A 16836-nucleotide genomic window follows, 5' to 3' on the forward strand; every position below is an offset into this window, starting at 1 on the left:
GTAACTGTGACGTAATGGGTGCTCATTGTCTAGAAAGATTTTATGTTTTGAAAACTTAGTTCTTTAAAAAAAAATGGTAGCTGTGTTCGTGAAATGTTTTGAATTGATTTGTTTAGTCGATGTCTTTGTGCCATTGAAGTATTGCCATACCAGCAGGAGATGGTAAACGTAATTAGCCTACTGGTGGTAGGTTCATAAAAAAAATCTAAATTATTGTTCTGTGAATTTAAAATGTTCGTAGATTCATTGATGCTTCTGGGTGTAAAGATTTTAGCAGCGTTCATTCCACAAGTGTCTCTTTATATTCTTGCACTATTTGAATGTTTATCCGGATATTTGCAAGCAAGTCCTGATGCTTTCTAGAAGCCACAATTATTTCTTGGAATTTCTGGACATTCAAAATACATCTATGTAGAAGTTTTACAGTTGAATGGTAGCTTTTCGTCACCTGAGATAAAGTCGTCTCAAAATTTGATGATGGTCTTCATGTTCCCTATCAGAGTTTGCATTGAAACTTTTAACAATAATTTCACACCGAACTGTTGCCAAAAACGAATGTCAGTCCTCACATTAGGTGCACACAATGTGCAGATTGAGGAGTTTCTTAGGAGCGCTAGTATTTAGTTATTTTGTTCAGTTCATCAGACCCCATTCAATAGTATGTCATTCAACATCTGGTGTCATTAAACTTCATTGATCACTGGAAGAAAACATAACTTCTTTTTCTCCTGTTTTATTAACTCCTCTACCAGCTGACGATACCAACGTTGATTCTACCAGAACGTGTTAAATAATAACGGAAAGAAAGAGTTAAATCTTCAAATGGTCTCATATCTACATATTTGATATACTAGCCAAAGTTTTTGGAATATGGATGTCAAAATTAAAATAATTTTATTAGTCGATACTGTCACGTGTTTATTATGTTTATTTGACTTGAAGATCTTGATGCTATAAACTTGTGACATGTGGGTTCGGAGGTGCCTTGATTATAGTTCAAACACTTTAATAATCAATGAAGCATCCTTGACCCGTTTACATTTAGTTTTCCTTTTAATTGTTTTTGTAATTTAACCTACGTTAATTATGTTTCCCTGCTGTAGTCTTGAGCTAAGTTTTAATCGGCGTCTTTCTGGCATTAAAGCGTGAGTGCGCTGACCTGATTTGAGATAGGTACAATGTCCTCATTTAGTGAACAATGAGGTGTCACTAGGAACTGTTTTTGTAATTTAAGCTATGTTAATTTTGTTTCCCTGCTGTAGTCTTGAACTAAGTTTTAATCGGCGTCTTTCTGGCATTTAAACGTGGGTACGCTGACCTGATTTGAGATAGGTACAATGTCCTCATTTTGTAAACAATGAGGTGTCACTAGGGACGTGACAGATACAAATGGAATTTCAGACTACAATTGTCCACCTCAGCATTTCAACCACAACAACAACAATATAAGAGCAATCAGGAACACCATAATAGATACACACAATATAAACAAAGTGAAAGAAATCCACAAAATGATAAAACTTGTATTTTATTTCATACATAATCCAAATCAAAATGTACCTTTTCAGTCAAGAAAAAACAAAATGCAAGTCAGGACGCTAGAAGGTTTATTTCAATAATTTCAGATAAATTCTTAGTTTTAAAAAAACGAACAAAAACAAATCTATAATGTCTCAAACCCAATTTATGGAAGTTCATTTAATAAAAAAAAAAAAAAAAAATAGATGTCAGTTCTTTGATGAGACTCAATACAATACATAATTATTTTTTTTGCATAAATATGAAACAGCTTTGAAATAAAAGTTCTGAAAATACTAATAAAATGGGCAGAGTGAAGCAATTCACAAGTGTCCTCTAGGTCACACCATGTCATCTGGTCAGTCGTTACAATGTATAAGAAAACATTTTGATAAGGTGCATATATATATGAAAGAGGACTATAAGAATAAATAATGTACTGTAGAAGAACAGAACACATGATAAAAATACACAGTATAAATGTCTTGTGTACAAGGGCATTGCCATATCAATTTTAAGAAAATATAAACCTAGCCTTATGTTAAAAAACATAGTAATATAAACCTAGCCTTATGCAGTGTTTAAAAGAAATGTTTTAATCTTTAGTTAAAGTAGAATACATTACAAAAAAAAAATAAGCTGCTTTTTGATAGTGGAAAATACATGCCTTGAAAACAAAATAATGAATTCTAGCCATTTCTTTTTAAAACCTACTGTGGAAACTTCATTATTTAAAAAGAAAAAACAAGCAGATTCTGGCACCCATAATTCTGAGGATAAATAACATTAATATCGACAAGACCTTTTCGTAGGAAGTCAAAAGTTGAGTCATGTAGTGAAATAAAGCAATCATGATTGTTCTGTCAGTTTTTGTAGTTACCTGCCAAAAAAAAAAAATTAGGTTTTGACACAAAGTTTGTGAAAAAAAGAATTCAACCATAAAATTCTGGTATATGACATGCACATACCATTAAAAAGAAAATGGGTTTAACTGTATCCCTAATCTAGATGTATTTCTAATCTATAACAATATGAGATCAAACTTAACTGATTAAAATATACTGTGGTTTAAATTACTAATTGTGGTTCAACAAATTATCACACAAAAATTGTATGCCTGAATGCTGGTACACAATTATAGATGAATGATAGGGAGTTAATTAGATTTAATATATTTAATAGCCAAGTCTTACAAACATTCACTTGTCCTAGCGCATGACAGAGATGCTGCTTTACAAATCTTTTTGATACAAGAAAATGTCAAGTTTGAGAAAATTATTTAGCGTTAGAACTATTCTAAATTATACTTTTAACAACAAATTGAACCCAAAATTAAAGTAATAATTTTGACAAAGAATTCACTAAACTGAAATATATAAAAAAACAAAAACAATTAGGGCTTACTAGTATTTCTAGCACTGACAAAAGCTGAAATTTGGTCTCATCCCGTGACAGTTTGATTCAAGCATTGATTGTAATATGAAAATCAGAAACCACACAAAAAATAGCATGTTTTAAAAACTTATCATTTAACCACAAAAAAAAAAAAAAAAAAAGACTTTGTAACTACACCTTTTGTAACATAGTGTACAAAACTTCTGTAAAACTATCAAAAGGTCTGTTTCTGAAAGCATGCATGTGATTTGGTTCTTGAGTTAAACCTAGTTATGACACTTGCACTTGCAGTAAAATCCAAAAATGAAGGAGTGATTGTTGCAGCATGCATTATCTCCAAATGCAGTAAAATTTTTAGTGTTTTCTAGATATTACAAAAGCTTTATCTGCGTTGGATGTGACATAATTTGTAGGCTCATACTGGACTATTCATTCATCTTTGCACTTAAGGACAATTCCTTATTAATTAAAATTACATTAACAGATATATATATATATATGTCTCATCTTTTAGTTGGTTGTACTACTGGATACTTTTCACCTAAGAGATCAGCATATCCAGGTTCAAGTGCACAAGGTTGACCATTTTAATAATACAAACAAACAAAAAATTTTATATAACGTAAAATAATTTTAGCTTTTCATACAGAGCTCTTAGTTTTCAATCCGTGATACAGCTAGAGTAAATCAAAGGTTAAATAAAAGCCTACATAGTTCATAACATTTAAGTAGCCATGCAAAAATAATGACCATATATCCACACAACTCAAAGAGTATCATAAATGTCAGTGTACATACTGCTATTGTACATTGAATGGGTTAATCTCAGCCGTGTGGAATAAATATGGCAAGCCAAACAAGGCACACATGAAATCACTGTCAGTAGCATTTTGATAAAGAAGAGATTCAAAGCAAATGATACATCAATGAAAACCTTTTTCTCTCTAAAATAAACTCATCAAAGAACGGACAGACAAGAATGCCATTACTAAGTCCCTTGAAAAAATTGAAGCACATTTGTCAACAAATATTAGCTGTTGAATATTGTTAATACTTCCTTTAACAAAGTAAATGCAAGCAAACAAACAAATGTGGGGATCTCACCCAAGGCTTTTTTGATTGGTTCACTATGGAACCCAATGTTAAGGTACCCAGTCTAATCTTGTTTTACGTGTCATACACACAGTAATGTTCAGGACTATAACAATTAACTGTGTTAACACAATCAACTAAACTAAAGATCTTAATAAATTTACTAATACTTCACTATGCACAGGTCTGCAAGAACCTAGTAAAGGAAGCTACAAATGAAAATAATGGGCGACTAGAAAAAAATATTTTCACATTACAAAGTTTAAAAAAATCCTACCTTAGCCTTATTTTTGTGTGTGAAATAATAGTTATTCATAACTATGAACCATGCACTCAATGGGACAAAACTATGACACTGACTAGTAAGAGTAGACACAGTTACACATTCACTATTTACATTGGACTGAAATTCTCAGCACCAATACATTTCGTTTTCAAAGTTTTGTGTAGGACATAGAAAAAAAAAAGACATGTACATGTAAAATGTCAAAGGTTAATAATTAACATTGAATAAATTAGAAAATCGTTTCTAAAAATTGTCTATTACCTTTTAAAGGGTTAACATTAAAATAAAAATATCTCTGGTCAAAACAAACCACCGTGGTTCTTAAAAAATAAATATGTCTAAAGGGAACAGTTTAAAATGTCTTCAAAATGAAACAAAATCTTCAATATCCAAAGTAGAACACATCCACACAGAGTGTGTTTTCCCCTAAAAGTATTGATGAACGATGACGTGAAACAAATATCCACGAGTCCTGCATATTTGTTCCCAATGATGAAGAAAAAGAAACGTCTATTCCACTGAGGTATATCAAATAAGTTAAATGGATGCCTTTTTAGACTTGTTTTCCTTGACAAGGATCATTTTAAGAAAAGGGAAATAAATAAATATATATATATATATCCAGGTGTAATGTAAATGTATACAGTAACGCAAGTAGTCAAAAAAATAATGTTGATCAAGGTTTGCAATGTCTTAGGTAAGAGGTCATTTCCCTCTTTCGCCAAAATAAATTAGTAAATTAAAAAAAGGTCATGTACGGAAAGATGAAAGACATATATATCCACAGCTGAATACGACCCAACAAACAAAACTTGTTCACATCACTCAGAAATCTGGTGCTCATCACAAACCCTTCACGGGAAGAAATTTTAAGCGGAACAACACCATGAAATGATTCTGTCAAAAGATTAAGATGAATGCCAACAGAATTTAGGTGATTTCCTTCCATGACACACACATGACCTACATAAGATAAATGTAGTCCTAATTATTTGTTCTTATGGCTCCATTATAATTTCTGCCATAATCATTTTAATAATTATTTAATGAATTGCCACACACACACACTACAACATCTCTCTTCAAAATGATCTATGATATGGTGAAGTATCCAAGGTAGGTAATACAAAATAAATATGGCTTATGGTATGTAAAGAATCTGCAGGTGGCACCTCACTTGAAAAAAACTTGTATAGTTGACTTAGGACTGGACAGCAGCAACAGACGGAGACTCTGGCAAATGGGGGGAGCCAATCATATGGGGTGACCCTGCCTCCATGACAGAACCTGATCCAATCACAGAGTAGCTTACTATTTCATTCATGGCAGTGGAAGGGGAGTTGGGCAAGGAAATCACAGAGGGTGCAACATTGAAAAGTGACGATGAAGGTGTGGTGGAGATAGCATTGGCAGGTGCAGCCAGAGTGTAACAATTGCTGGAGCTGACCAGCATGTAGGTGTCTGCCCCAGCCAAAACACACTGTTCAGACTCCCTCAGGTGAGGATGAACTGTCAGCTGACTGCCCATCACGTAACTTGGCAAGGCTATGACAACAGTGGCAGTGGTGCCAGGTGTACAGGGCGACTCCAAGCAGATTCTGTGAGACAGACTGTCATCTGTTGTACACGAAGAACCCATCTGACTCACAACGGCTGAAGTGGCACCCTCACCACGTTCCTCCACAAACGGTGAGTTTGAGCTCCTGTCTTTGATATTGTCACCATGGGACAGTTGACCAATGACATTCAAGTGCCCCCTACTTTCATTGGCCTCTTCCTTGAGCTTAGCTTCACTGACGTTGTGGCGTGCAGACAGCATCCTGGCAGTAGGACTGCCCCCTTTCAGATCTGACAGAGGAGAAACTTTGAGGCTGGAAGCGACTACATTTGTGTCACCTCTGTTCACAAACTGGACGGAACACTTTTTCTTTGACACATGCAGTGGAGAATTATGCACATTTAATGGACCAGCTGCATTAGAAATATTTTGACTAGCTCTGAAATCTAATGAACACATTTGCAGATCACTGGAAGTATGTACAGAATTGACCTTTCTACATTTCACTTGTGTTTTGCTCTTTTTAGATGGCTTGTTGTATGATGCAGCAGAAGGATTTACATTTTTAGAAGAGCTGGTTGAGATAGGCAGTCTAGATGCAGAAAACGCCTGCTTTTTATTTTCATTTGAAGTCATTGCAAATGACAGGTTGCTATTGGCGGCACTGGGGGCTGAACTGTGTTTGGATTCGCATTTAGTGGCTGATAACTTAAGAAGAGCACTAGTGGCCATATCAGTGTCCAGGAGTTTCTGGTCCACTTGAACTGGTAAATTTAGACTGGCTTCATTGTCATTTGAAGTTACTTCTGCTTGCATTGTAATTCTGCTGGAAGAAGGGCTGGTCTTTTCTTCTTCATTAGGCTGATCTCTTGTGCTCACATCACCTGAAAGGAGAAACATTCCTATTATTTATACAGCCCAAGCTCGTCATCTCGAAAATAAATGTCCCAATAATTCACATGTTTACAAAGCTGCCGGCTCTTTAGTTATGAATGTGCCATTTGTTTTAAGCTTTCACTTATTTTGTTCAAGAGTCTGCAAAACAACATCACACACATCATCAGATGTCTAAGTATTAGCTTTATCATAGGATTATGTCTAAGTATTAGCTTATCATAGGATTCAATGACATGATGTGGAAAGTTGAGGTAAACCACTAAGTTTGGCGTCTAATGAATTCATCAAACAGAATGGTTGAAATTAGACATTTTCACAAGTCTTAAAATGTGTTGATGGTAAAACTGGCCTAGAAAATGTTTATTCAGATTATCGAATATATTAAATATACAGAAAAGGCAGTAAGAAGTTTGATAATTCAAGGTCATATATCCGTCCAATAAAGATTCCTACCAAGGGTATTGAGGCTGAACTTATTGGTATAAAATAAAACCTTACAACATTAAGTCTAACTGGTCCTATATCTAAGTTAAAAAAACACAATAGCCACACAATACAATATCCCATAAGTAATTCTCATTTAAACTCTCCTTTATCATTCTTCTAAAGAGTCAACAATGCTATTTAAAATAATCGTGCATCACCCTAATAACCGTATAACCATAAGCAGGAGACAATAAAACCTTTATTCTTTTTCATAAATTTCAACACACTGGTACAAGAAAAATATATTTACCACAATTACATATTTAAAGCCTGTCTAATTCTCTCATAACCTAGGATACTACATTTCTAAACAAAAAAAAAAACAACTTAAGAAACATACCTCACATTTATGCTTCTCACCTTGTGCCTCCACTGACAGCCTTGTGATGCAATAACTGCGAGCCTTGCGTTTCCTGCTGCCAGTCACAGGTTCAGATGGCCTCTTTTCTTTAGGAATAGGTATATGTGGCGCAGGGCACCCAGTACCTAAACAAAAAAAAAAAAACAAAAAAAAAAAATTTCTAACATCTAAAAGTCAACAATATTTATTGATTTACCATAATTACAAATAAATTGTAAGCAGTGAAATACATATACACAACAAACCTTGAAAGTTGACTGTACCAACTGTCTCAGAAGTTTTCCCAGGAATTCCTGAATCTGTTTCCACAGGTATTTTGTTACCAGACATTTGAGGCTCCAAGTCTGAGCGCCTTCGAGATGCTTTCTTCTTTTCCATTTGCTCAATGGAGCAAACTGGCAATGATTCAATTTCTTTTTCTAAGTCAAAAGCTCTGTGAATAGATTTTATTTTTTTCTTCTATTAAACAAGCACAAAAAAAAAATTAAATAAATATTTTTAAAAAAAGGAGCATAAAACTAGTATACAGAATTGGATTTTTTTTTTTCTTTAGTCATCCATCTGGATGTAGGCCAAGAAGAATTCTACTATTCAACTATAGAACTCATTAGAAACTGAACATAGCTGAGTTATAACGCACAAAGATTAGAAAGAGCTAAAAAAAAATAGACAATTATTAAATTTTAAAAAAATATGCACACTGATGATCACAGCCAATAACTGCCTCATATTATCGCTAGACAAAAAGGGTGAGAAAAGATTGTGTCGCCATAACATATTAAATGTAAAAAAAAAAGAATGTTACAGCTAAAGGCAACATAAAAAAAAAAGTCAGAGTGTAAGTAAATAGTTCAAAATCACTTTCAAAAACTTTACCCTGATTTAAATCTCTTTTCATCTTCATTAAACAAAGCTGAATCAGATGGAGATGACACAAGTTTTGTGTTGGCTGAATCACTCAATGAATCTTTCTCACTTGCAGAACGCTTTAAAACCTTTTTACTATCAAGCTTTTCAAATTCCTCTTTGGTCCTGGTCAAAGAATATTATAACATTACATATTATCAATTCCAATTATTTTAAAAACAAGCATTTCTGTCTAACAATGGGCACAACTGTTCCCATGTGTTTTTAATGTATGTACTACAAGCTTTTGCGCACTAACTGTGCTTGGTTTATCTAGCTGTTTTTTTTTTATGAATTACCAAATTATAATTTTAAAATTTCAAATCAAGATGTTCCAACGATAAGTTTACTGGTTAAAAATGCCTTTCAGTTTTTACGATTTATTATTTTAATTCAGAAAAGAAAAAAAAAATTTTACCCAAAAGTACGACCACTTCGCTCTGCATTCCTAGCAGCCAACCTTTCCCTTGAAGGCTGAATGAAACCTTCCTTGATCAGTTCTTGATATTTTTGGCCTCTATTGGCTCGTCTAGATTTTCTTACTTGGGGCACAATAGAATCCTCATGTTCAGAGAGGTCTCCACTATCTATTGCTGGCATGACACATTTACTACTGGAGTCAGCTTCTACAAGAAATCATTGAAATAGGAAAAATTCTATTAGCAATGACCTCCATATAAAAAAAAACCCAATATTTTCAACATTATCATCATAATCTGAACAGAAACTTGTATAAAATTAATACACATGATTAGAAACATTATGACTGCAGCTGTACAGAATTATGTATCAGAGGAAAAGTATACGTTATGTCCTCAATCTCCCGGTACTCTAAAACCAATGCTGGAATCAGATTTTAAATAGTCTTACCATGACTTGGACTAGAGTCTGATGTCTTGCCAGCTCTCCAATCAGACTTGTTCTCTGCTGTAATATCTTTCCCAGTCATCTCTTGATTGATAGTCATGACTAATGGCGATGGACTGAGACTATTTTTATCTACCAAGCTAATTTGTGGTGGGAGAAGTTCAGATGTACAACAAGAGCTGCAACCATCTTTCCTGGGGGGCGAGCCACACACCTGAAATAATTTGAACCAACTGAAGTGAACGATTGACAAGTAGGCTGAACTATAACCGTGCTCACTCTTTACAAACACACTACTGTATGAAAAGCAACTTTTAACTTGATACCCCATCATGCAAAATAGATTTGTTCAAGCTACTCACCTCTCTAACCACCTTTTCAACCAAGCTACTCGCTGTCATCGGTTTTCTAGTTGTATCTCGCCACACCCACATCTGTTCATCTTTTGGGCTTTTGTTCAACAATTGCTCAGATTTTGTACCGACCAAGGTCATGGCTGGTAATGGAAACCGAGTTTTCATTACAGGTCTCTCCACATTGAAGTTAGAGCTGTTTAGTTTCTGCAGAATGTGATCATAGATCTTCTGACCACAAGCTGCTATAGGTTTTAGGATTGGTTCTTTCAGTGACTTCCCTTCTTTGGCACTGGACTCGGATGACCAAGCAGAGTTGGGAGCCTTTTCTTTGGTGTCTTTGGCGCATTCAAACAGTTTCTGGGGAAGTTCTTTTGTTGGGCTCCCTGACCAGCATTTCTGACGCCATATTTGGCCTGGCTGATAAGAATGTGGGGCTTGATTTTGAGACAGTTGCATCATAAGTTTTGGGTGACTAATGGCACTAAAGGAAACTGGCATTTGACACGGCTGACTTACTGGCATTTGACATGGCTGACTGATGGCTTCTGTAGAAGGCTGCACTGGATTTAAATGTTTTTGAGCATCCTTTTGAGAAGAGCCAGCTGTTATTTTGTTGGAATGGCCATTGAGTTCAGCCTCTGTTTTAAATTCACATCTCTTTTCCTCCGCCTGGTGTGAATGCATAAGTGGCATTTTTTCATGTCGCTGAACATCTTCATAGAGCTTCGTCTCAACTAGCATTCTCTCGACCCATTTCTTTTTTAACTTCACCTCCGTGCTGGACGAGTTCAATGGAGGGGCTCTTGAAATCGGTTCACAAATCTCCCGTTGTGAGGTGGGCACACTTTTTTCTGCAAGACTCTGGCTCTTCATTCGTTCATATATCTGGGCCAAAGCAAATGTTGCATTTTCTGGTCCGTTGGTTTGTACGTTACAAGGTGATGTGGAAGGTATGAAAAGTTTCACTGACTTTTCTTCAGAGAGCCAGTTCGTAGGCTCAAACTTAACAGAACACTGGCTGTTAGAACCATCTTCAAGTTTTACACATGTTAATGGTTCAACTGTGGTTTTGGGGCTGGCCTGGTTAGACTTCATCATCAAATCTCTCCAATGGCTAAGCTCTGGAGTGTTTAGTTTTACAGAACTTACTTTTGGAAGATCAAAATGTTCAAGTTTGATGGAAGTGGTCTGTGGCAGCTCTCCCGTTGCATTATATCTACCTGTGTTAGACGGGTGCACTGCCCCAGGTCCCCCAGAAACAAAACCTGGAGAGAACCGCTGTTCAAAATTGGGAAGTTTTTCACATTCTCTTGAAGACTGATCTAAAGTTTTTACATCTGACAACGAGGACTCCTGTTTGTCTGAGTTAAAAGAGTCATGGAACACGGGAGACTCAGCACCTTCCATGTAAGAAGGTAAAGGAGAAGGTATAGACTCTGTTGCAGAAGATGACAGCCTTCTTTTGGGTGTGCTCCGTTTGAAGTGTTCCACATCTGAGTACTTCTCGAGCTGTGGAAGGGAGACAATTCTTTTGTGGTGTGCAGACAGATTCAGGGGAGACAAGTCCAGACTATCATCATCATCCCTCTCCGTCTTCACAGTCTGAGAATCGCTGACGCTGTCGAGTTCAGTCAGGCTCCAGTGCCTGGCTCTCTTCTTTGGTGGTGGCATAGGCTGATGGTATGATGAATTGGTTACTGAGTTGGACGTTTTAGGAGTTGAATGAGTGATGAGAGACGCAGAGTTTGAAGCACTCCAACCAGCCTTGCCACAGGGTACAACCAGGCTGGAGTTTCTAATGGTAGGCTTGTTTAGCTCACTTGAACACATCTGGAGAAGAAAACACAGAAATCTCCTGATGTTGAAGAGGCAGACTTTTAAAAACCTATATTTAGATTCAACGCTAGAGGCAATGCACAAAATTTTTAGCCATTAATTTCACTTCCACACTGTATTAATCATTGGCATACAGATTTCTAAGTTGGAACAGGAGTAGCTAAAGGTGCAAAAGTGGAATCAAGTAATGGGTTCACCCAAGAAGACTGATGGATAGCACATAGAACATTTAATAAGTAATATCAAGTGCATGTATTAACTATAAATATAGTACTGGAGTTGTTTAATGGTGTATGTTACTGAAGTTGTTAATATATATCATATGTTAATGAGTTCTTTTACAATATAAATAAGTTAATGAAATTGTTTTTTTTTCTCAATGCATGTACCAGTAAGTTACTGATGTTGCTAAGCAAAATATGTATATAAGTCACTGTAACTGTTTTACAAGGTATTTAAGTTACTGGAGTAAATGTAAGTATGTTACTGGAGTTGTTCTACAATGTTTGTATGTATCTATGTAAGTTACTGGAGTTGTTCTACAATGTTTGTATGTATCTATGTAAGTTACTGGCTTGTTCTACAATGTATGTATTCATGTAAGTTACTGGAGTTGTTCTACAATGTATGTATTCATGTAAGTTACTGGAGTTGTTCTACAATGTATGTATTCATGTAAGTTACTGAAGTTGTTAAACAATTTACTTATTTTAGGCTACCATATTTTATAAACTTCAATCAATTTAGAACAGAATTGATCGTTGAAATGTTTGATAAAAAAAACACTAAGTTTTGAATTTTTTTTTGTTTTAAATCCCATGGATTTATACTGATGAAGACAAATCTATGGTTTATTTTCAGTTCTCTTGATTTATAAGGATTGAAACATTCCATTTCAAAAGTTTTAACAATTTTTTTTAAATATGGCAATTTCTTTTGGTACCCACAAGACCAATACTTTGCGCCTAAATATTTAGTTTTATTTACAATTACTACTAACCAAGATGTTTAAACAGACTTAAATTATTAGTTCCATGCACTCCTCCTGTAACCAATGTACCCCTAGTTAAGAAAGCATGCCATCTTGAACTATGAACTTTGTCTAAAGCCTACCTCGGCAAGTTGCAACAGAGCACTGTTTGCTGTTGAAGTGATTGCCTGACTTCTAGCAGGCTGTTCAGTAAATGTAGACACAACATGAGATGGTGCAGACGACAGTGATGAACTTGAAACTGGTGCATCATGGGATGTCTCTTTGTCGGCCATCAACAACAAATTCAAGCCACCCATCTTGTCTAAATCTGAAAATAAAACAATAATTTATGTTTAATAGTTTATACATTAATAAACAAGACAATGACTTTAATTTCTTTCTAAAACAGAGGGGATTGTTTTATGTCTGAAGCGGCAGTCAACAAATTTAAGTTTCCCACTTTTGCCGATGTCAATCAATCGTGATCTTCCTGATCTACAAACCACTAATTAAAATGCTACACAAACTCCATACATTGTAGCACTATAAACAGCAGTCAGATTATTAACAATTAAACTAGCCTGGCAAACACAAAGTTAATAGCTTTTTGGATTTTTTTTTTTTGGATTTTTGGATTTGAGGCACATCGGCACAATTTAGGCCATGTCGTGCCTGCAGTCCCTTAAGGACTACTCTCTCTCTAAACAACAAGGGCCAGATTCTATACAGTCATATAATTAAAATCAAGGTCTATTCACAGTTAAAATAGTAAAGGTAGTAAAAATTTAAATATTTGGTAAAAATCTAATGTAAATAGTGCATGTTCACAAATTCAGAAATCAGATCTTCGTAGATAGCCCCACTTCCCGAATAAAGCCCAGTACCTTCCCAGGGTCGACATTATTAAATAGTGTTTTTAGATTAGTGGCTCTAAAATATTTCGCCCTGACATCCTGGTATCTGGGGCAATCAACGAGGATATGTTCCACGGTGAGGCGAGAGTCACAGTACTCGCAAAGTGGGGGCTCCTCTCTCTTCAGTACAAAAGAGTGCGTGATGTAGGTGTGGCCAATCCTAAGTCTGGACATGGTTGTGCTACCACGCCTTGTCAGACCCTTAGATGTGGGCCGCCACCTGACATCCGCCACAATCTGCCTGAGTTTACTGTGAGTCTCAGCCTCCCATCGGTTCTGCCACTCTCGATAGGTGACAGAGGTAATACTTTGTCTCAGGTCCGAGTAGGGAATTTGGGTTCCTGACACCGCATGATTTAGGGCTCTCTTTGCTTCTCTGTCTGCGGCTTCGTTTCCCTCAATGCCAACATGGGAGGGGACCCAGATGAAGGTGACATCCCTACGGTCGGCTGTTATTAGGTCCAACAGCTTCAGGCTCTTATGTACCAATGGGATGTCAGTCTTCATCCGCCCCAAAGCTTGCAATGCAGATTTGGAGTCGGAGCAGATTATAAATTTACTCCTTTCTGATGCTTTTACGGCCATAAGTGCAAGCAATATTGCGTGCAATTCGGCCGTAAAGATGGAGCAGCCATCGGGGAGTCTACGGGAGATTGTTTTATTCCGAAAGGAGCAGGCACACGCGACCTTTCCCTCCATTTTGGATCCGTCTGTGTAGATGGTGCCACAATCTCCGTAGCTCTCCTGCAGTTCCCTAAAGTGGACTTGTAGTATGCTTGGGTCTGTATTTTCTTTTTTGAAATTAAGGAGGGATAAATTTAATTTGGGTTTATTCATTAGCCAAGGAGGATTCTGAGGGGTTTCTATTTTAGAGATTTGGTCAATGGGTGGGGTTAAATTTTGGATGGGTTCTCTCATTCGAAGGCCCAACGGCTGTATGACGTTAGGCCTTCGATTGAATAGCTTTTTAAACTTTTTATTATGCATGTATAATGTAAAACAATTAATTATAATAAAAAAATCTTTATAAATGGATTACTTTGAAAATGATCAATAAAACATGGAACCAAAATGTAATAATTAGTTTCCTTATGGGCATATTACCAGCTAATTTTCCAGGGATTATACATCCTTCTTGAGACATATCTCCAACACTCTTCATCATCCAGGGATTGACTGTTTTAGTTGTTGCTTTGGAGGTTGAGTTTACTAGCTTGTCAGAATTGTGCCACTTGTAGTTGGGGTTGGCCTTTAAAAAAGCATCTTTATACTGAAAATAAAGCATTAGATTTATTAATAGTGATACAAAGTGCACTCTGCAAACAAAAATTGCAAATTTAAATTAGTCAAAGCTGGTAAATGTGAGGCTCAAAGATGATCATTAACAAATTAAAATTTAACTTTATTCAACATTACATTTTATTTACATTGAGTCCAGGTCAAAGACTTTTTTTTTAAACAAATTAAGTGTCCAACCTGTTTGGCAAGATTAGTGTATGTATTCTTTTCCTCTCCGAGGTTAGCCCAAAGATCTCCTAGCATTCGTGTAATACTACGATTATCCATATCTGGATGCTTCTGCCTGACAACACTTCGATGGCGTTTGCAGAAGATTAGAAATGCATTCATGGGCCGCCTAATTTCCTTTTTGTCTTTCCCTTCACCGTCCATACTGGCATAGAAGGAAATGTCAAGGCTATTATTATATTCATAAATACAATAAAAAAAGACAGCATTCTTAAAAATGCATTGCTGATATAATCACTGATGATGATAGAAAGGCAATCTCCCATAGCCTCTATGATTATTCCAAACTTAAAGTATGTCAGTAGCTCTGTAGACTGGTAGAGAATTGTACCTAGCCCTCTTTAAGAGAACTATATTTATTACATTTCTATAACTATTTAAAAAAAAAAAACAACACTGAACCAGTTCCAAATCCTCACTAAACTAGGTTACAAGGTCTAGTGATATTTAACTTGAGAAACACTAGTGACTAGTTCTATATAAACAATTTAGTAAGCAGAACACCTTAAGTATTAATATTTTGTAGTTTAGTCTTCTCACCACACATGACTCACGATTTAGAAATAAGTAAGTAATGTATCTAGATAGATCTATAATCTAATAATAATCGTATTATTTACCAAGCATGCTGTAGTCCAGCACCATGTAAAACAGCTTTAATTTAATGTCAAACAATTTATCTCTATATTATATTAGTATTTAAAAACTTTGTTTTTTTAACCAGACCTATAACATCTAGATCTAGTCTCAATCTTTATTACAAATTACATGTTCTATTTTCTATATTTAGGCTTAAGTTTAAGACTACGGCCTAGCCCAGGAGAAAATTTCATTGTTGTAACTGGAATTTAATGTCCGATTCACGTTGATTCTTTTATTATAAATACACACATAAAAATCTATGCTTGTATGTTTGAATAGTGTATAATCGAACATTATCATGTTGATTTTACAAATTAGTCAAAATAATCGATTCAAATGACATCCAGACAGAATGAGATAAACAGTCGTCTTCGTTAAAGCTATCTAGGTCAACTAAACCCACACAAAGATTTACGTCAGTCTTCTTTGCTGTGATTGGTTCATTCCCAGCCCAGTCAACAAAAGGCCGGGTGTAGTTCGTCGACAACTCGCCTAGTTAAAGTCAATTTATTTGATATAGATAGTAACATGACTTCAGAGTGAAATAAAGCATTGATACATATGAGGTTTAAGTTAAATAAGGCCTCCCAAATTTAAAAACAAATGTACTATAACGGGTTGAAAGCAAATAGTGAGGAAGGTACATAAAAGACCAGACAGGCAAAATAAATATCAAGGCCAAAGAGGACACGCGAAGTACTGGGACTCACGTGTCGGTTTTGTCAAACTCCTCATGTTCGTCCCTTTAAAACCGATTTTAGATAATCATGCTTCTCTATACTAAACGTGCCGAGAAAAAGTCATACTAGAAGTTTCCATTTTTAACAAGATTAGTGCATTAATGCCTCGATTACATTTGAGGAAACATAAAACATACCCGGCTCCTCTTTCTAGACTACCTCAACTCATTATCTATGCACACAGGTTTTGTTGTTCAACAAGTCGACCCGATCGGGGCATCCGCTTTATTTTATTTATCACATGTGGAAATGAAATCGTCAATGAAAACAGCTTACTTAGGAGTTTCTGTTAATTAGATAATTTAACATGTTATAAGACTTACCTTCATATCACGTGAAGACACAATTTATCAATGGTAATCTTGAATAGTCAATTGTTTTTCTTACTTGAAACATTAAATGTAAAAGTCTCTCTACGCCATCATCATTCACAGCTGAACTTGGTAAACTAGGTCAAGGCTTGTGGAACAGAAAATCAACGA

At 35.6% G+C, this 16836-nt stretch overlaps 1 protein-coding gene across 3 annotated transcripts; it reads right to left on the reverse strand.

Moving 5' to 3' along the window:
• Positions 1-1508: 1508 nt before the first annotated feature.
• On the reverse strand, positions 1509-16836 carry LOC106070710 (uncharacterized). Of its 3 annotated transcripts, none has more exons than XM_056010436.1 (11): positions 16678-16836; positions 14922-15117; positions 14550-14715; positions 12672-12859; positions 9729-11552; positions 9370-9580; positions 8918-9125; positions 8470-8625; positions 7839-8026; positions 7593-7718; positions 1509-6733 (listed from the first exon to the last, which is right to left on the reverse strand). In XM_056010436.1, the coding sequence occupies exons 2-11, from the start codon at positions 15114-15116 to the stop codon at positions 5493-5495; spliced, it is 4503 nt and encodes a 1500-aa protein (XP_055866411.1). In that variant the 5' UTR covers position 15117; positions 16678-16836; the 3' UTR covers positions 1509-5492. The 3 variants fall into 3 exon arrangements, with proteins under 3 accessions (XP_055866411.1, XP_055866409.1, XP_055866410.1); XM_056010434.1 differs by having other exon boundaries at positions 7578-7718; XM_056010435.1 differs by lacking the exon at positions 16678-16836 and adding an exon at positions 15593-16659 and having other exon boundaries at positions 7578-7718.

The sequence above is a fragment of the Biomphalaria glabrata genome, chromosome 14 (genome assembly GCF_947242115.1).
Source record: "Biomphalaria glabrata chromosome 14, xgBioGlab47.1, whole genome shotgun sequence".
Classification (NCBI taxonomy): domain Eukaryota; kingdom Metazoa; phylum Mollusca; class Gastropoda; family Planorbidae; genus Biomphalaria; species Biomphalaria glabrata.